The 20,419-nt window shown below is 35.6% G+C and overlaps 1 protein-coding gene across 3 annotated transcripts in view; it reads left to right on the top strand.

Moving 5' to 3' along the window:
- MBTPS2 (membrane bound transcription factor peptidase, site 2) overlaps positions 1 to 16,343 on the top strand; it is a 31,006-nt gene extending 14,663 nt beyond the window's left edge. For 2 of the 3 annotated variants that reach the window (XM_085210837.1, XM_085210844.1), the window contains exons 6-11: positions 1,968 to 2,086; positions 3,035 to 3,215; positions 5,689 to 5,783; positions 7,686 to 7,881; positions 13,589 to 13,664; positions 14,832 to 16,343. In XM_085210837.1, the coding sequence (XP_085066963.1) occupies positions 1,968 to 2,086; positions 3,035 to 3,215; positions 5,689 to 5,783; positions 7,686 to 7,881; positions 13,589 to 13,664; positions 14,832 to 15,054 (890 nt within the window). In that variant the 3' untranslated portion in view covers positions 15,055 to 16,343. Of the gene's footprint in view, positions 1 to 1,967; positions 2,087 to 3,034; positions 3,216 to 5,688; positions 5,784 to 7,685; positions 7,882 to 8,041; positions 8,107 to 13,588; positions 13,665 to 14,831 lie in introns of all 3 variants that reach the window. The other variant, XR_004162194.2, reaches the window with a different exon arrangement.
- The last annotated feature ends 4,076 nt before the right edge of the window (positions 16,344 to 20,419 follow it).

Here is a 20,419-nt window from a genome sequence, read left to right as displayed (position 1 = left end):
GCAAGGCTGCTTAACATCAGTGGCTTGTTATCACTTTGTAAAAAAAAAAAACTGCATATATTTGTTATGACAATTAATGGTATGTATCTTTCAGCACTAGGATGTTTTATGATGCTAAAATATGATATTCAGTAAATTTGACTCTGTTTTTCTTAATTTTAAGAACAGTTGAATGAACCCATTATCAAATCTTCAGTATACTGAAGATCTGCACTTTACAGATACAATATTTTGGTTTTTATATGGCTGCTAAATGTAAGAACTAGTGGAGAACTATACTGAATATTCCTTTTGTAGTTCACTTCTACTCTGAGTTCAAAGAATATATTTTTGTACAGCAGATGGCATCATGAGTTCAACAATAACGAATGGACATTCTTGTGAGACTTATATTTTTAGCTTTCATTCCATGCTTAGTAATTAAAGAGTACTGCTGTACATCACTTGCTTGTAGTTAGTACAAATCAATGATGGTTTGTTTGTTTGTTTAATTTTGTCTTGTCTTTAGCAGAAAAAGAGAGTTAAAGATTTTTAAAGTATTATTTAAGGTATGTTAAAGGTTGTGCGAAGTATGCCTTTCAAAATATAAAGAATTAAGTGTCCAAGGATGAGGCTGTTCTAGAAAAATGAAATTTGTGGTGTAGTCATCAGTATGCCTCTACAGGTATTCTCATTTTTAGGCAGTTCGTTTTTCTAAGGATCACTTAGGATGAACTTGAAGCCTTCCTATTTTAGGCTTTTCTGCTGTATTCCACACAGCAATCTGTGTAGATTATTCTATTAAGGACTTTGTTTTGTTGGCTGTTGGAAAGTATTTCTTGTCACCCTCCAACACTTCCATCAACTCTTTTTTTCCCTCCAATTTATGCTCCAATGACCACACTGTTACAGAGCAATTTTGTGTCTGTCTTAGATGTTTAGAGTTCGTTAATCTGGGGAAAGAAAAAAAAAAAAAAAAAGTTTTGTTTCGTTTAAAGATAAAAGATCAATTAAAATATTTTCTTAATACTTCTTACATTGCATTTGTTTGTGCACATATGCCTATGTGTGTTTGATAAAAATAACTGAATGCTGGAGAACTTTATCTGATTATCCATCAGTGAGATATGATTAAAAACTCACAGAAGTAGAAATTACATAGGAAATAACTACTCCTGAAAATGGGAACAAACTCAGCTAAAGTACTCGAGTACTTGCAACGTTTCCCATTTGTGCAGCGTCAGAAACACTGTAAATATAGAATCAAACCGTCTTACCAAGTTGAAGAAGAAGGATATACGGAGTCTTCAGCGTTGAAAAGTTTTCCTGCATTGATCATGCAAAATGTTTTCCAACAGCATAAATGAAATGAACAAATTTTCATAGTGCTTGATGTTGAAGGAAGGCAAATGTGACTTACAGAGGTTTGTTTCGTCCTATGGAGCACAACATTCTGTAAAGAATGCTGTTACAGTATGTATGCTAAAATAATGTTTGAAAATGCTGATTGGAGTACTTAATTTCATGGATTGGTTTTAGGCCCAGATTGTCTTCTAAAAGAAGCCTTTTTTCAAATAAATTTCTAACCTTGTTTGGTACACACAGATGTAATTATTTTTCTTGTTACAGTGGAAATAAGCATGAAAAATACTGAACTGCAATTAAATGTTGTACTTTTTGCTGACTAGGACAACCAGTATTTATTCATATATAAACTCATTTGTTAAGAATCTTCAAGGGTAATAGATTTCTTTCCACTATTTTTGTAAATATTTACAATATACAAATATCTCTATAGATAGAAACTGTAGTTTAAAAATTGATTCAGAAGCCAGTATTTTTCTTCTGAATGTTCTGCCATGAATTCATTTTTCATCCATCCTTACATGAATAATTTCAGGAAAGTTATTAATTAAAAGTTCACATTAAAATCTTGCACCTTTTTGTTGTTAGTGTTTACTTAGAAACATTTTTTCCCTTCTTTTCAGGAGTGTGGCATAATTTTGTTCTCGGTGTTGTGAGTTTCATGGTTTTATTTCTGCTGCCAGCCTTTCTTTTCCCTTTCTATTACACGGGTGTTGGGGCACTTGTCACTGAAGTAACAGAGGTAAGAAAAGTTCTTTACTGGTTCCATATTATATGGTTTGTGATCAGAGGTGTACCTGCGTCCCTTATTATTACAATTAAATTTGACCAATGCAGTGCTCTTCAGAATCTAATATGTTGTACTTTTTGTCTGCTTGAAGTTTATTTCTTCATCTCATTTTTTTTTGTATTAGTAAATGAACAAAGATGGCATGAATAAATAAAGACTACTAAGCATACCCTAAGACTGTTTAGATGTTTGAGATGAGTTTGCAGGCTTATTTCTGTGTGTTTTTTTGTTTTTTTTTTTTTAGTACTGTAATCAGATTAATCTACTCAGATATCTATTATTATTCTCCTTATTGCTGTATGTTTTTAATGCTGGACATTAGTTTGATTTTCATGCTTGCTTGGTCAGCTGGAAGCAAAGTAGAGTTTCTGCTGATTTTCTGGAAACAAATTGTTTTTTTTCTGACTTAATCAAATATAGCATGGTTGAAGAAAAGCAGAACTGAAAGAATTCAGTCTTTTTTGGATCTTAAAAATGAGCAGATATAAGTTATGAGGAGAATGATGTTTATTGTGCTTTGTTCTTCTAACAGTATAAGAATAACCTGCATTGCTGGAATATTTAGGGTATTAACTGAAGCTTCTTCAACTTAAAATGACAGGAAAAACACAGCATATTAAGTTGGATGAAAATAATTGCTCAGATTTTAAGAAGTCCCTTGAAACACTTGGAGACTTGCCTGTTTTCTTCACGCAGTAAATAATTTTTTCTTTGTGGAATATATTACTTTTGTATTGCTCTATTATCAGTGAAAATAATGAGTTCCAGTGACACCTTAGATTTTCTGTTAGTCTGAAAGTGACATCTTTACCTCAGTGTTTAATGGATATTCAGCATCTGTAAATGGATCCTAGTTGTTTTAACTATAATAACAAGACTGACTTCAGTGTTTCTTCTCAGGATTCTCCTGCCAATGGACCAAGAGGACTTTTTGTGGGAGATATTGTCACTAGTCTACAAGACTGCCCAATTTATGGTGTAGAAGACTGGAATTCCTGTCTGGGAGACTTTTCGCAGAAATCACAGATTGGCTACTGTATAAATGCAGCCACTCTACAACAACTAAGCTTTCCAGCTAGAGGTATGCTTTTAGATACTCTCTTCAATATTTTATATTGTAGTTTTATCATGTCTTAAAAACTACTTTGTATTTAGGATTTCTTAGTGGAGACAGATGTTTCATAAGTTGAGTCTGATATCATGTCTTAAGCAGTGACCAATATGCCTTTTTTTTTTTTATGAAATACAAAAGCAGGGAGGGAATAGATAAAATAATTTCTCTTGTCTTTCGGTCACTCTGTACAAATGTCCTGTATGATCTGAATAATGAGATTTGCCTTTCCAGGATATTGTATGACTTGGTTATTAGCAATTTACAGCTATCTCCTCTATTTCGGTTCAGTTATATGGCTAAACTCGGTGATCTTTTGCAGCTGTGAATTCCATACATCACCTTATTGCTTTGATCAGCGTGATATTACAAATTGTGTGGCTTAACCCAATGATGTGCTTTATTATGGCCATTTCGTCTGATGTTTCTCACTAGAGAGGTTTTATGTTTCATTTGCTTCTTCAGCCTCACAGTTTCTTTTCCCATAAACTCATATTTGTCTGAACTGCATATATTGCTTCTAGAAGTCAGTCTCTTTTCTTCTGTTTTCGTTTATACATTAAAGTTCTTGTTACTGCAACAACTTATCCCAACAAAGAAGAAAAATGTGAACTAAACTAAGTTAGAACAATAAACAAAAATTAAGTAGAACAAAAATGAGCAGTCAAGCTAAATTGGCTGAATGTCTCAAGACATGCCCTACAGCTCTCCACTGTTTGGTTTATGGATGCATCCATGGAGACTGAATTCTAAAGGTAAGGGGGTGCAGCTGGGCAAAACCTGTATGATGATAGAGCTAGAAAATTGTCACTACCTTTTTTTCATCATAATGGGAGTAAACAGGAGGTTGGACAACTCAAGTACCCATGCTTTTTGATGCAGTGTAATTCTGATGTGAGATTGAAAAAGTAGGACTTTGAATTTTTTAACACGTAAGGAAAGTAATCTTACAGATGAAACTAAGATAAATATTTAAAGTGGAAACTAGTGGAGGTAAGGTAGGTAAGATCATGCTTTTTGATATGTAACAGTTTAGATCATCCCTCTGAAAGTGAGGGTATTTCTGGCAAATGTTTTCAGCTGGGCTGGGATGGCAAGTAAAAACCTATCCTCAGATGCCATAGCTATATATTCTGAGGTTCTACTGTTCTCTGAAATGTAATTTCAGAGTCATGGATAATAAAAACTGAGTATTTTGCACTGGAATCAGTGCTATTTAGATTGAAATAGTAAGGACTTAATACTAAAGACTTAACATTGCATCCAGCTTGGTTGCTGTATTGTGTTAGCAGTTCGTCCCACTGCTGCATTCTAATCAGACCAGTCTGTCTGCATTTTCAGAGCCATAAGCCTCCAGCAGTGAGAAATATTCCTCTGAAATTAAATGAACTCCTTTCATTCTCTAGCAGCTGTCATTTCTCAAAACCTTGACAGTTCACAACTAACATAAATACAGAGTATCAATAAAAATGTATATAGCAAATGGACCCTATCTACTTGGCAATAAAACAAATGAAGGATAAACTATTTGAGTAAGAAGCTACACAAGAAAAACAGTACCTGAGGGACATTCTTGAAATTAAAAAAAAAAAAAAAAAAAAAAAAAAAAGCTGTGTTTTCAATTTAGTTTATATGGGAACTAATTTCATGGTCATTCATTATTCAAAAATATCTCTGATTGCTTCAGGGTACTTGAAGAAAGAATTGTATGGTACAGTGCTCACACCTGTAAGCCCCAGGCATAATGCTCCATGTTAGTGGGCTGCTGTTTATACAGTATTAAATCAGCAACAACCATCTCAGGAGTGATCTACCTAAGGAAAGAACTGCAGTGTTGCTGTGACACAGGTTCTTACAGTGACTATTCTTTTCAATTTCTTTTTTTTTTTTTTTTAACTGTTAGGCTGAATTATGATTTAAATGACATAGAATGGAATAGAAAGATCCTGTACCAGGTTTTAAAGCATCATTTTTTCACTGCTGGAGTTTTCAGGGCTCGGAACGCTGAATCTTGTAAAGGCTTTTACATTTAAAATAAGACACTTTGAGTCTTGGTTATTTCAGTAGTCTGCCAGTAAAATCATTACAACAGCTGACATAAATTTCTATGCCAGCCCTTAATACAAGTTGGAGGCGATAGCTAAAATAATTTTTTATTTCATAGAGCTCAGAACATTGAAGTAATAGATCCCCTAGATCTACTACTAGATCTCGAGAAGGTTATTAAGATGAAAAATTCAGCACGTGGAATGATTGAAATCAGATGATATTCTTAAGGTGGTAAAGCTTATTTTTAGTTGCAATGAACCGTAGCTAGGCTCTGTGGTTTACTTTAATTCTTGAAGGCTACAAAATGGTTATTTTATTCAGAGACTTTGATTTCTTTTTCGTAATTTTCTGTACTATAATACTGATGTTTTTCTCTTATGCCTTTGTTCTTTAGTCTATAGAAGACTTGATGGCACAGTTGAATGTTGTAGTAACAGTAGCCTCACAGACATTTGCTTTTCGTACAGCAATAACTTGGACAGCCTTCGGGTAAGTTACTTAACGTGCTTATTCTGCTAGGTAAATTTGAAATTGTTTAAATGAGGTTAGAAATATTCACTAACTTCTATATAGCATGCTCAAGTGCTTAAGAATACTTCTGGTTTGTATTAAAGGTATATGTGTACATTACATTCCCCTTGTATGTCTTACGAGTCAAAATATTGTAATTTTTGCCATGATCAGTCAAGCAGTGTCTGGAAGAAGCAAAAAAGGTCTTTCTGCCTAAATGAATGAGGGGTAAAAGATACTTCCCCTATCTTCACCATTTGATACAGAATATTGGTGAGAAAAACAACTTCCTAGAAGAGGGTTACATTTTGTATTTTGGAGCTTCAGTCTTTAAAAGTAGTGAACACTACAGGCAAACCAAAACACCAGACTCTCTGTTCTGTTATCTTCTGTGAAGTTGGCAGTGCTGTTCACCATTTAAAACTAAAACCATGTAAGTCAAGATCCTGGAGATTAATTTTTTCAACATTGAGGCCTCCATTTGATTCCTTTTTTATCACACTGATTTTCTTTAGCTTATGGAAACATCATAAGTTTCCCAGTAGGATTTTGCCGTAGTGTCTTCAAAGTATGGAAATGTTTCTTAAAATGCAGGATCCATATTGCCAGTGAAGGAATATTTTTAACAGTTCTGTTTACAATAAGAAAGAGCACGAGTTGCAACTGTGTAAACTTTTCTACAGGTGCCAATTTGTTACTGTTGCGACCTGTAGGGATAAATATATCTGCTATATTTACAGATTCTCTGATTGTAAACTTCCCACTCCAGTGTCCTTTTGTTGTATCTAGGCTCTAGGAGTTCAGCATGGACCAGCAGTTTGCTTGAAATGTGGTAGTGGCTGGGAACATCCTGGAGTTCATCAGTGTTTGATAAATCATTGTTCTACTGAGCTTTGGTGCTCTTAACCTCATATCTGGTACTTAGGACAGCAACAAAATAAAAGCATCCTGAATCCTGTGACTTACAAATGTCCTTAGAATGGCTGTGAGTTTTTATAAAGTAACTTTAAATAGTAATTTCTGTGCTACAGAGCAGTGTTTGAAAATGTACTCCTTCCACCTAATTAGAAAAGGAAGAGCTTGTATTGAGGTTAATGCAGAGTGTCTGACATATGTGCATCTACAAAGCATTGTAACTGTCAGGCTAAGAAGCAAGAAACCCTCTTTTTTCTTTCCCAAGGCAAACAATAGATGAAGAACTTTCCTTGCTTGTGTTTAAGAACAAAAGGAAAATTACCACAGAGCTTTTAGGAGAGACATTTGGGGAAAAACAATTTCCTGCTCCTTTCTACTGTTCTCTGTTTGGCCGGTGGCATGTAAGAAAGATCTGGTCTTTCAGCCTGTGGAGTGAATGAGTATTACATAGGTAGGATCAGAGACATAGCACTGCATCGGGTGCTGTGTTCATCCAGTAAAAAAGGCCACTTAACAGCAACATGGCTTGGGCAAGGTGGTTTGCTGCTTTCCTGAACATAAGATTTTGTTCAGCCAAATAAGCTTTTAGATCAATGAAGGCTGAAACCTCTTAAATAGGTAAGTCAGTAGTATGTTGATTCAGGCTTTGTTCATTAGAAATCCCTGACATGTTCAGATGCCTTGATTTTTGTTGTGCATGTCAGCTTTTATTTGGATGCATGTAGATCCTCTCCACCAGAAGTGGAATGAGAGGTTGAATATGTAACAGGTAAATGTTCTGCGGGATCTGGAAAAAAAAAGCCAAAACAATAATCCCTCAGATTCTAGCTCTTTGTGAGCTGGTAACTTATCAATGAGACCTTTGCATTGATTGAAGAAGGAGTATATATATTACTTTTTTTTTTTTTTTTTTTAAATTCTGTGCTGTTGGAAAATACCTGAAGTTGTTATATTTGCCCTTTGCAGTACGTCTGTCTGCCAGCACGAAAAGTTATCGAGGCCAGCAAAGTTTGTCGAACAAATGCAGACTGCCAGAAGGATGTTGTTTCAAGCTTTTGTGTGACTCCTTCTTTAGAGAATCAAACAAGACTATTCAGGGTAAAACATCCACCCCATATGGACATGCTGTTTGTAGGACACCCCATGCACCTTCAATACACAGGTTTGTATAACTAAGCAATCTATATATCTGATATAATATAATACACTAAGCAATCTGACAAGAGAGTTCTTATATGGTTTACTTTTCCTGGCTGCTTGAGCGAGGTCTTAGAGCACTTGTCAGTCAACTTGTTTAATGCAGAATCCATTTCTTGTTACAGCCAGTGGAGAGACATGGACTTCTCAGGCCTAAAATGAAATGTGCACAGTGCAATGAGTTACGAAGGTAATAGAAAACATATGTGATATGAGATAGCTGTTTATTCAGAAAAGTATGCAAGAGCTATTACTGTCGAAGATCTCACTGAGTTTAGTCATGGGAACCAGGGACCTGCATTTTGCTAACACGTACAATTCTCTAGATGAAGTATTGTGAAATCTCCAGGGCATCTTGCTCCAACACCTTGCTTGGAACGTTAGCATGATTGCCTAAATCACACCCACTATCCAAGTATCTATGTCAGATTCCCATGACTACTAAGCCACAAGTGCAATCAAAACATGGCTTTTTCCTGTTGTTTTTTTTTTTCTTTTTTTCTTTCTTTTTTTTTTTTTTTTTAAGTGCCCTAAATTAAATAGCTATAGCAGTTTGAAATGGAGGCTCTCCCTTAGCTTGTATCCTTCTGCCAAGTATACAAAGAAAAGGTAGTTCTGCCACTGGAGTAAGAATGGAAAGAATAAACAGACTGATATACATGCTCACTTAGTAGCTTGAGTGGCAGTTTGAATATAAGCTTCATATACTTAAATACTTCAAAAAGTATTAAGTATTTAAAATACTGTTCTTTCCTTTAAAGGGAAAGTAAGAACAGCTCACAAGGAGAGGTTTTGCTTCAGGCATCTTGAAGTACCTCCTTAGAGAGGCATTACGCTTTTCTGAATAAGCATTAGAATGTGATTCAAAAGAGCTTTAGAAACAGTGATGAAATCTGGTTGTGTAAACATATTAGCGTTCTTGCATAAACATATCTTTAGTTAATCTGCTAGTTTTTATCTTTCTGTGCTGGTATTATTTTGATATTCTTTGAAAAATGAATTGACTTCTATTTGTATGCACTATACCCTCATGTAAGCACAAAACGTGATCTCTCGACTTGTTATTTCTGCCCTCTTGTCACTTAGGAAGAAAAGCATTGTTCAGCTGTGTGACACCAATGCACAGTTCTGTATTTGATGACATCTATTCCATATGCAATCATAATTTGTAAGAATAGTGTCTGATAATTAAGTTCCCTTTCTCAACTCTGGCTTAACAATACGTACTCTAACAATTGATATTGTTTTCTTCCAACATGTTGGAGCAATGGAATTTTAGTCAGTTTTTCCTATTAAGTGATAGTTCTGCTAAACAGTCAAATCTGTTAGTTTTTCAGAAAGGAGAACAGTGTTATTGAATTCATATAGAGAGGCATTTCTACTTTAAGAAGTTATAGCGTCTTTACAGAATTAGAATTTTCAACATGATTTTCTATACTCTTGGAATTGCATATCAAATGTGTTAATTTGAAAGCTAACCAGTGACTTTAATACAAACTTGCAAAAACACCAGAGCTAAAGGATCCTGGTCTGGGCTGGGCATCAAGTTGTCTACTGTACCATCACAGATTTACATGCATTCCAGTGAAACAACATCTAAATTTTTCAGGCTTACTTTGCACAATATTGGATTACGGCCTGCAATTTTTTGTTTTCTTTTTCTTTGATTTTCTAGAGTTGACGATTGCAATATGGTATGTTCATTTGATTTTGGTTTTTGTTTTTGTTTTATGGTTACGGAAGACAAATAATTTCTTTCTTTACTGTGCCAATTTTGAAATAGAAATTTTAATCATATTCCTTATTTTTTAGTATAATCTTTTTGCTTGCCAGAAACATTACATTTTAGAATAATGCTACATTTAACATACAACCAAATATCGGAGTAGCAGAAACGTGAACTTTACTTTTACTTTTTCTAGTAATGCCACTAAAGTTATGTTTGAAAAATATTAAGGTAGTGTGTGTATTGTTTTTTGTTTAGGCTTGCATTGCTGTCATGGTAGTCCTGATTTATTGAGAAACTGTAATTATCTCATACTTTCATTTGAAGCCAGCTTCAGGATCCAGTATTTATAAGAATTTATATCCTTATTAGCTACTTAGAAGAAATAGGCTATCCAGCTAAACGTTCCACTTTCTGCAAAGTAAATTATTGTTTTAAAAATATTTTTTGTTAACGTGGATTAACATCTTTGTTTAGCTCTTAATTCTAATATAAAATAACTGTTAACAATCACTCCTAAATTAACTTGTACTGCAGGAGGTCTGGGGAAAAAAAAGGAATTATTAGTGTGGACATATTGATTAATCTTTTTAATTGGCATTCTCTCTGTAAAAAAATCTAATGTTATCTAATTTAAATTTATACTGTGGGTTTAATTTGTGTATAACTCAAGACTTTCAGTCTTTGCTTACTGCAGGCATATTATACTCTAGAGGTTCTCCTTCTGTTGGACAGATGATGATATGTAAGGTTGAAATGAAGATCTCCTGTCATTACTGCCATTCAGCTTCGCAATATTTCTTCTTTATTTTGAATGCATGGGGTTCTTTTATTCCTTCATGTCATTTCTAGTATTGTGAAATCTTGGCTTCCTTCTCTGGCTCTTGTTGTGTGGGCAAAATCTGGAGGCTAACACTCCCGTTTGGAATTCACACTGCTTGAGGGAATGTTACTGTATCTGCATCGCTCATCAGAAGATGGATCAACAAACTGCAAGGTTTCCTTCATGAAAAGAATATGGAACTAACCTTCAAGATAGCTTCTCCAAAATGGGACCACTCACCTACTTCTGCTTCATCCAAGCCTTCCCAAAAAAGCCACTTTCTAGCTTTGGAGAGTTTTGGAGGCAACAGCTGCTATAATCTCTGTCTGGAAGAGTTTGATTTCACTTGTTTTAACTTTTAACACTTGTTTCCCCTTATTGCTAAGGATGATTCTTCTTTGCTTTCTACCCTAATGTGAAGGGCTACATGCATTGTTTTTGTGACCACCATACAGAAATGCCTTATGCTGTAGCATGTGTTTTTTTTCTCCGTAAAGAGATTTTTAAAACATCTTTGATCAACCATTGTTAATACCTTCAGTCACTGTCCCAACCCTTCTAATTAAAAGTACATCCTCTGTACAGTCTTCTCAGTACTTGCAACACCATCTAGCATTAGCCAAGAAAAGAAATTTTAATTCCAGGTCAAAGAATTGTTCAATCCAAGTGGGGAAAGCAATGACTGTTCTTGCTCACCCAGCTTTGCTACTGTTTTCCTCTTTTCAGCAGTGCCTTTTGAAGCCTAGGAAATTTCCATAATTTCTATAACTTTTCTTGTTGCCCTTTAAGGAAAGACTTGTCTCTAACTGTTAGATTTGGTCTACTACATCCCTTCATGTTACAGTGTCTAGAGCTCACTCCAGCAACTTATTGAAGAGTTTCTTACTGCTTTGGAGAGAGCGCTTCGGCAGCAGTTTGGAGTTTTGATCCATGTTGTCTTAGAGACAACAAGCAGTTTGTTGTATCAGTTTGTTGGATCACTGAACCATTCTGAATTTAGGCACAGTTTCAGGTTCAAGATGATGACACCATTAGGTGTTTGTCAAGAGGCAGTCAGGTTTTGCAAATACGGTAGATTGCAGTATGTGTCTTTTGAAACCTTTGAATATACTGTATTTTGGCTCATGAACAAGAAATCTGATCAGATGTTCTGATACCAGGCTTCAGCTTAATGAACTGTTTGCCTTGGATATCACTCGACTTGGATGCCTCTGGTTTTCTGAGTTGGATGATGTCCAGGATTTTTGTCTGTGTGTTCTTCACTAGTCCAACAGACTTACCTGCTCTCAGATCCCCTAAATCAAAGGTCTTTCTTCAGCTAAGGTAAGACTGAACATGATTTTCAAACCATCTTGGTCCAGGTGAGACAGTTCTTGTATTGGGAAGTTCTCTGATTATTCCCAATAAGATCACTCTGTTTTGGAGATCCCATGCTATTAAGGTCTCTCCATCCCACAAGGCTTCCTTGTTGTACTCATTAGCCCTTCTGGGCTCATCAGAAGGGCGCTATTAAGTGAAGAAAGCATGCTTATGTGATTGAGCAGACTAATTCTCTGCCTGATGTTCCTTGGAACTATACTTTTCCCTTTGTTCTAATCTCCTGGAATTATTCACTGAACCTGAAGAAATTTGATTTTTCTCTTAGTGAAGATACACTTAGCAGCAATAATGCTATATTATGTCCTAGCATTGCAATTTCCAGTGCTCTCTTCATCCGTGGTTTTAAAATATCTAAAAGGATGGGTTCAACTGTTCCTTTCCCAAGGGGTGCTTGTATTAGAGTAGGATTTGAATCTTTCTGCTCAGAACTCTCATTAATCTGTGCTTTGAGCACTTGCTTATCTCTGTGGAGACAGTATTTCTTATGGTGATAACTTTTGCCCACATTGGTAGGGAGAATTCAGGCCACTGGTTTGCCTCAACTCTGTGTGCAGACTTGTTCTTTAGCGACAGAGTAACACTTGCATTTACTGTGGGAGCTCATTCTTAAGACAATTTTCTAATTCTACTTAATTTATGTGAACTTTTTTGCTCTAGAGATAACTTCCCTGTGCTATGAGTGGAGCTTTATGGTAGGAAAGGAGTTTCTCTTTCAGTTGTCAAAGAGCTAAGGCTTTGATAAAGTCCCCAAGGCTGACAGACACAGACAGCTGTTTAATTTGAAAGAGTGTGTCAAGATTACTTTTGAGAAAACCCAGATGGAGCATCCTTGTACAAGCCGGGTGCACTCTGGGGAACTTCAAGCTATCTCTGTTTTCTTTGAGGGGAAAGTCTCTCATATACATTTGACCTGCAGTCAACTGAAACTTCATTTACACCTTTAAAGAAGTTACAGTACCAAAAGAGTGTTTCAAGGTCATGTGGATCTTGGCACTACAGTCTTCCATACTTTATATGAAGGATGCTGAGTATCACACCCGGGTTTTTATGTTGTACTTAGTTACATCTTGGAATCATTTTAAGGTATTGTTTGAAGACGGAAGAAGAAGTTGTTTATGCACTGGCTAACTGGTGTTAAGAAGTGTAATGCACTGTGCATCATTTCCCAGCCTTTCCTTTCTCAGAATGATGCTGGATCTGTGTTTCCTGTTTGTTCCTCTTCCATGCAATATGAGCTGAGCTGCAGAACATGAGAATCTTCTGAAAGAAAAATATTTGAGGGGCCTTGAAAGAAAGTGCACATGTGCACCCAACAGTATGAATGTATGTATGTGGACTGCATATGTTAAAAATTCCTTGTAGCTTTAATCTCCTTTTACATGTTTTGTTGTTGTTTTTGAAAAGGGCTTAAATTACACCATATGGTCTTTGTGAGTACAGATGTCCTCTTGTCTCTGAAAATACATCTCTTAGATCTACTTTTACTATAATAATGCTGACTGTATTTTGTGGAGTGACTTTACTATGTTAGTATGTTTGAGAGAGAATTAATGGCTGCACCGTGTCTTCTAAAACCAAAATAAAACAAGCAAAACCGTATTTAGATTGGTTCTTTATCCTGGAAGAAATGTCATTTCAAATTGACTGGTGAGCAAGAATATAATCTAGAATTCACAATGTTAAATTTCTTGAATGTCTTTGATTTTTTCTTTCTTTTTGTCTATCTTTATATTTTCATTTCAGTAAGTCTCAGCAGTTTTGTACCACGACATAACTTTCTAAGCATCGATCTGCCAGTGGTGATAGAGAGATTTTGCAAGTATCCTTTGAAGTATATTTGTTCTTTAAAGACAAGAAAGAAGCTGTTTAGAATTTGGTGACCATGCAAAATTTCAGTTGGATATCATTTTAGACAGGATGCTCTGAAACATTTCTGTAGAGTTTTGACATATTTATCCCATCTCTCATTGATTATTGTCTACGTGCCAAGCCCCAGATGCAATCTCCCACTTTCTTGTGCTTAGCAGGATATTTTTGGTCAGCTTTTTTTTTTTTTTTTTTTTTTTTCTTTATTATTCCTTGACAGTGATTTTTAGCAGTTCTGACAAGAAAGTCAAAGTAATCCTGAATTTATGGCAGGACAAATGTTATTGCTAGCTTTGCTATGTTAGAGCTTTATTAAAACCTTTCATGAGCCATCATGGTCAACTTAATAATATAGTTGTTCATTTTCACTCTTGCTGATGGTGGTGGTTTTTTTATCTTCAGTAGAAAACTTGTTCTGTTTAAAAAGCAGAGTGATAGTGCATTTAAACGTGCTTATTAATGAATGAGATTGTATATATGCACAAATATAGGCTAATGGGCTTGAATATGACTAATCTAAGAATGCTTAGCCTTAGCAAGGCTTTACCAACCATAGAAATTATCTACCCTTACTCATTCTCACATGCACTTGCACGCACAGAAATTCACTTAACTTTTCTGGCTAACAGTTAAATAGGAGAGAGGCCAGATTTTCAATCATATTTTAGCCATTTACTTACTCCAGTAAGGGAGTGCTTTGGAAAATATTCCTAATCATTATTTCATACTTAGATCATAGCTCTATAATACCTTCTTACCTCAGGCATAATGTCAGATCTATAACCTTGCTCCAAAACCACGCAAGGCAAGGGAGGAAGATGGGCAGTATAAAGCATGGTTTTGCTGTCTCCTGCTCCTATCTGAGTTGTGAAAAGGGCAGATTGTTAAAGCATCCAAAGCTAATGCTTGTTTTTCCCTTGAAGACATGAACTGATAAGGGCAGTATTCTGAGCCGTTATGCTATGGTGTAAAACTCATTGTCCTTATATAATTTCCATGAAATAGAATGGCAACTTAATGTTTCTCCTTTGTACACTAGAAATAAAAAATGTGGTTTTTGTTGATTTTGGTTTTACATTTTCTTGGATTTTATAAATGAACCTTAACTAATGTCAATCAGATACCTAATTTCACTGTCAGGAGCACTGGCAGTTATCAATGCTGTACCCTGCTTCGCTTTGGATGGTCAGTGGATATTAAATTCTTTCCTGGAAGCCACTCTGAGCTCCTTGATTGTGGAAAAACAAAACAGAGAGCTTGTTGGCTTCTTAATTTTGCTTGCTGGGAGTACACTTTTGGCTGCCAATGTTGCACTGGGACTTTGGATGGTTACAGCACGATAGGACACTGGATATTCATCAATTCTTGTATTACATGGACGTAATGAATCAATGCCTTTTAAAACTTGTTTGGTACTCAGATTGAAATAATTCCTTTAAAATGACACTGAAAGAACAATCACTAGAGGCTCCTGATGTAACTTAAATCTGTGCAGTGTTGTGTCTGTGGTCTTGGGAAGAATAAGAGAAAGAAGCAAGAATCTTTTAATGTACTACTTAAACACTGTATTAATTTTAGAGAAGTTCCATTGTAAAGCTTCACTGGAAAAAACCTGATTTATTAACTTAAATCTCAGAATAAGGGAATTATTCGGCCTCAGACATTTGTAAAGTGGAAAGAGAAAACACTTAAATCTTATTTTATAATTTGAATAATGTCCAAAAAAAGTGTGTGCTCTGATCATTTCTCAGTCAGTGTTATCTTGAGTGCCTGCTTTGCTTTATTAAAAAGCAAAGTTCTACCAAATGGGACTCTTAGACACCCTGAAGACTTCATCTCAAAATGGTGTAAAACTAAGTAAATGGTTGCCATGTGTTAATGAGAGAGAGGCCATTTGGGTTAGTATCTTTCCTTTACAGCTGGCCAAAATGACTGGAAGCATATCGTCCTCAGGATGTAGATGGGAAGTGCCAGTGTCTGTTGAGAATGAGGTATGTGGGAGGAAAACAAAGCCCACATGTCTGTATCACTTATGCATTTGGTTGCATATTACTCTGCACAGCTGAAGATTTTGTAAAGGCAATATTTGTCAACAATAGCTAGACAATAACTGAAATTTAGTTTTTCAGTGCTATAGAATGCTGTGCAAAATTATTGCTGAGTGATAATATTTGTGTCCTTTTACTCAGAAAATAATACTGCATACAGTTAAAAGTGAAATCTGTTGTTTTTATAGTGTCCATCTTCTGATGCTGTGCATGCTGTACGCCTGGTAACTCACTGACATTTCTCTGTCTTTCAACGGGTTGCTTTCCTGTGCTGTAATTGAAGTGTTGTTGAAGTTGCTTTGGGATCAGGATTGTTTAGAGGAAGAACATGATTCTGAATCTAAGTATTCTAACACTTGGTTTTGCTTTCTGAAGTTAATATGGACCATATATTTGTTTTTAAATGAGCAATGGAAGAGCAAACTGTTTTGCTGACTCAAGTATGTCTGACGTATTCTGAAGCCCTTTAAGTCTGCAATGTTTGGTACCTCAGTAGGATTGTACACTGACCATTGTGTCCTCCTATTTTGTATAAATCAGATCTGTTAGATGCTTGTCTCAATACAGGCTGATATTTCAAATAATGTTGCTCTGGTTTGGAAGCCTACATATTTGAAATATGGAAGTTTTGGAAAATTATCTGCAGCTTCTATCTCATCTAGTGCTCCCAACAGGAGCTTCTGCAGCTCAGAGTTCCTTTAACGAGGAACTTTCCATTCATGAACTTAAGTAGATAACGTAATGGACAGTGGCCTGCAGGGAGTTGTGAAGCATTCATCATCAGCTAACACACATCTTGGTGCTAGAGCTGTAAGGGTAATTTTAACAGCAGAGTTGAGCCCTATTCCTGGTGCTGCTGCATGGATACATAATTCTGATATTAACATTTGCTTACTGATGTGTTACAGTATTTTTGCAAAGTAGCCTTTGCGTAAGCTGGGCCTCCTGAGTTTGCCTCTGTGTGATGGCAGGCCCGTGCCTCTGATTTTCAGTTGTTTCAGCCTAGGCATCTGAATAAATCCTTCAGCCAATTCAGTGTGAGTTGGTCCTCCTGGGGACTTCAGAAGTCATCAAGTGCAGGAAAGGAAAACAGAACTATTACAAACTGCCAACTGACTTCTTCAGGAGCCACCAGGAAAAGCCGAGTTCATTGTCACTTTCAGTAAGTTGAAGAAGATTCAAAGTAGCAGTTTCTGATGTGCCTTTCTTCTGTCTCTCCACAAGCAGCAGTGACATGAGGAGCCTGGTTCTTACAAAGGCTGGAGCTGAAGTGATGCTCTAGAAGGCTGTTCATTCACCTAGGTAGCTGCTTATTAATCTGAACTCTTATTTTCAAGCACCATGCCAGTTTCCAAGCACAATGTCAGTTTCCACTGTCTCTGTTTCTTGTCCAGTCAATAGTGCACAAAATGAATTTACACTCTAGTGCAATTTAATAAGACAGATATTAGCTTTTCAAAAAAGATACTGTTTATGTATCAGAGTTGTAGTGCTAGCTTAATTTCTAGAGGAATAACAAATGCACCTGTAGTGATTTCAAAAATATCCAGTGAAAAACATTTCAAGTTTGATAATTGATATATTCATGCTGACTCCAGCTGCTTGGGATGATCCATTTTGCATAGTAACTCCTCCTGGAGATCAAAGAGAAGTTGTTTTTAAATAATACATACATTGCATCTACTATATGGATGCTAGCAGATTGTTCCTGGTTACCTAATGTGCTACAAAACATGATTTAACAAACCAAAAATCCTGTTGATTTCACTTTATGTGATCTCTGAAAATCAAACTCAACCTGTGTTTTGCCTCATAATCAAAATGAGGGTAGATAAGACTTGTTGATCGTGGCTTTACCAAAAGAGACAAGCTAGTACACTGTTAAGGCCATGGATAATTTCAGTGGTAGAGGTAAGTGATGTAAGGGTTTTAAAATAATTAATGGGTCCATTTCTCTGTTCTACTGCATAGGGTTTGATTTAGGTAGGTGTAGGTACTTTGAATCAAGGGTTTAAGCAAACTGAGATCACTTTGGTGACCCAGCACGTACCTTAGATTAAGTGTGGAAAAAGGTAATAGCTAAGGTGAACCATAAGAAAAAGTTGTTTAGTGGATCCATTTTATTATCCTGTAATCCTAGTGTATGGATCGCATTCTGTAAAGCAAGTGCCATTTTTTACTTACATACCGTTATTGGGATGGTGGTTTTGTTTTATTTTGTTGTTACTCTTTTTTTGTTGTTGTTTAGCAAGGGAGAACACAGAAGGGCACATCATGTTTTGCGTGATGCCTTTTTATTCAGGGTTATTTGCAATGTTTCTTCTATTTATATTTTTGTGAAGACTAAAAGGCAATCTTTCTTTAAAATGAAATCTTTTTCACTTTTCATATTTAGCCTCCCAGAATAGAGCTTATTCTGTAACAAAGAATATATCAATATCGTTATAGGGGTTATTTTCTCAAGTGTAAAACAGAACATTGTTAATGATTGGATGAATACTACTATTTATATATATATACAATTTTTTAAAAATCTGTATCAGATGGAAAAAGTAATGTCAACATTTGGGAAGTGTTGTACATAGTTTTTACTTGAAAATTGTCAGAATTCTATAATAGTAATCAGTTATTGTTCTGATTTGTTTTTGTTTTAAGGAGACTTTTTTTTTTTTAATATCAGCAAAACTTTCATAGCATGGTCTCATAATGCATGGTGTGACAATAATAATGGGTAACTTCTTAGAACATAGGATGTTACATGCTCACTGCTAGCTTTGAAATTAAAACCAGCTTGCTTCCTTGTAAGTTAAATAAAAAAAAGTTTGCTAGGTAAATTGCAGACAAACCTGCAGATTATTCAGTCCAAAGTTATGAGCTGGAGTGGAAAATGTGTTAACTCACTCTTTTATTACAATGAAACAAACAACCGTATTGACAATTGGATTTTTTAGTGGTCGTTCTGATTTTTTGTCTATGTATGTATATACAGAAATACAGATAGTAGATAAATATAGAACCACAGTATGTATTGCTGCTTTTTTAGAGATAACAGAGCTATCCTCCATATTCTGCAATGCAAGTATTTTTCTTTCTCTTTATGAATTCCCTGACTTTTTCTGGACTTTAAAACTGGAGCTGTGCTCTCTTCCCATAACTGATCTGTAGGGATTTCTTACTGAAAGACATGTGATGGACATAGTGTAACCACAGCTGCTTACGTTTGATTCAGCTGATGTTCAAAATGCATTTCGTGCTTTATGAGAAGCCTCAGCTATAGGCACAGTAAACAAAGATTTCCAGGCTGGTTAAAAGAGGTCAACTTTAGAATCTATCACTCTCTCACTGCTGCTGTTTGTGCTATTCAGAGTGATAACTGGTATGAATGAGTCTGTGCACAATATACAGAAGAAATTTTAGAAGGGCAGACCTTCCCATGGCATCAGACTGTCCCAGGTTTATTGATTACCTTGCTAAAGGATGTATTTTTGTTCAGTTCAGAGTATCACCAATCCAAGTTTGCCGTTTCCTGCATGTTTTACAGAATGATGCCATATAGCAAGTAGTTGTTTCTAGGTGGTGTTTTGTTCTTCTGGTTTTTTTTTTTCTTTTTTTTTTTAATGATTTGTCTTTTATCTGAAAGATATGAATTTGTATCTGGATATCATTTGTGACAGATGAAGAAGAGCTATAAAGGTTTATGTAGCCTAAGCTCCATTTGTTTTAAAAAGTTGTGATTCTAACTCTAGAAATGCATTTTTATTTGGAAAATAAGCATTCCATACACTTGCATTCACATTAATTCCCACAGGTAGTCCTGTCTCACTTTGTGAGTAAGGAAGCTAACTCAGGTAAGATTTGTTATTTTATTCCCTTTTATCCTGAAATGTATGTAACACTACATCCAGATTTGTTACCTATTGTGGCTCAGTTACCTGTGGTATATATGCTGTATTAGTGAAGCAACTGGAAAGCGTTGTTGTAGAGTCTGCCACCAATAGTGGACCCAGTGTGAAAGGATAGGAACAGAAAGCAAGATAAAACACTGCAATTCTGTTCGTTGCATTTGCATTGGCATGAAACATGAAAAAAAAACCCAAATCCAAACCTTTAATTAACATTTCAGAGCATGCAGATACATCTAGTAGCCCTTTGTTAAATCATTCAATGAGTGGTGCTCCAACTTCCTTCTTTTTTTTGATACTTTGTTGGTCCATTGATAAGTGTGCACTGAATGAGTGGATGGGGAATTTGCAGCTTACTGGGTAAAAATGGTCTTGGATATTTCTCACCTATAGATGTTCATCCAGGGTTTGTTTTGCAGCATCATGCTGCAACTGACCTTCACCGACCATTAGTTCCAAAGTTCAAAGGCTATTTCCAAGTCATCACAAGAGAAATGTAGTTTCTTCCTTTTCAAGTTGTGTGTTAATGTTTTTAATTCCTCTTTTCCATACAAAACTTTGGTTTTAGATTTCATATGCTCTTATCTGAAGTCTGTCAATGGAATAGGTATTGTTTTGGAACTCACTGATGTTTTTTCCTTTGTATAGCCTTATTTCTCATGCTGACTCACAGCTGTGGAATGTTAGATTTCTAGACCCTTTGTTCTCACTATGCATTGTTCATGATCACTTTTAAAAAGAAAAAAAAAAAGCTTCAT

The sequence above is a fragment of the Meleagris gallopavo genome, chromosome 1 (assembly GCF_905368555.1).
Source record: "Meleagris gallopavo chromosome 1, MGAL_WU_HG_1.1, whole genome shotgun sequence".
Taxonomy (NCBI): Eukaryota; Metazoa; Chordata; class Aves; order Galliformes; family Phasianidae; genus Meleagris; species Meleagris gallopavo.
This window is presented reverse-complemented; position numbering and strand designations above follow the sequence as displayed.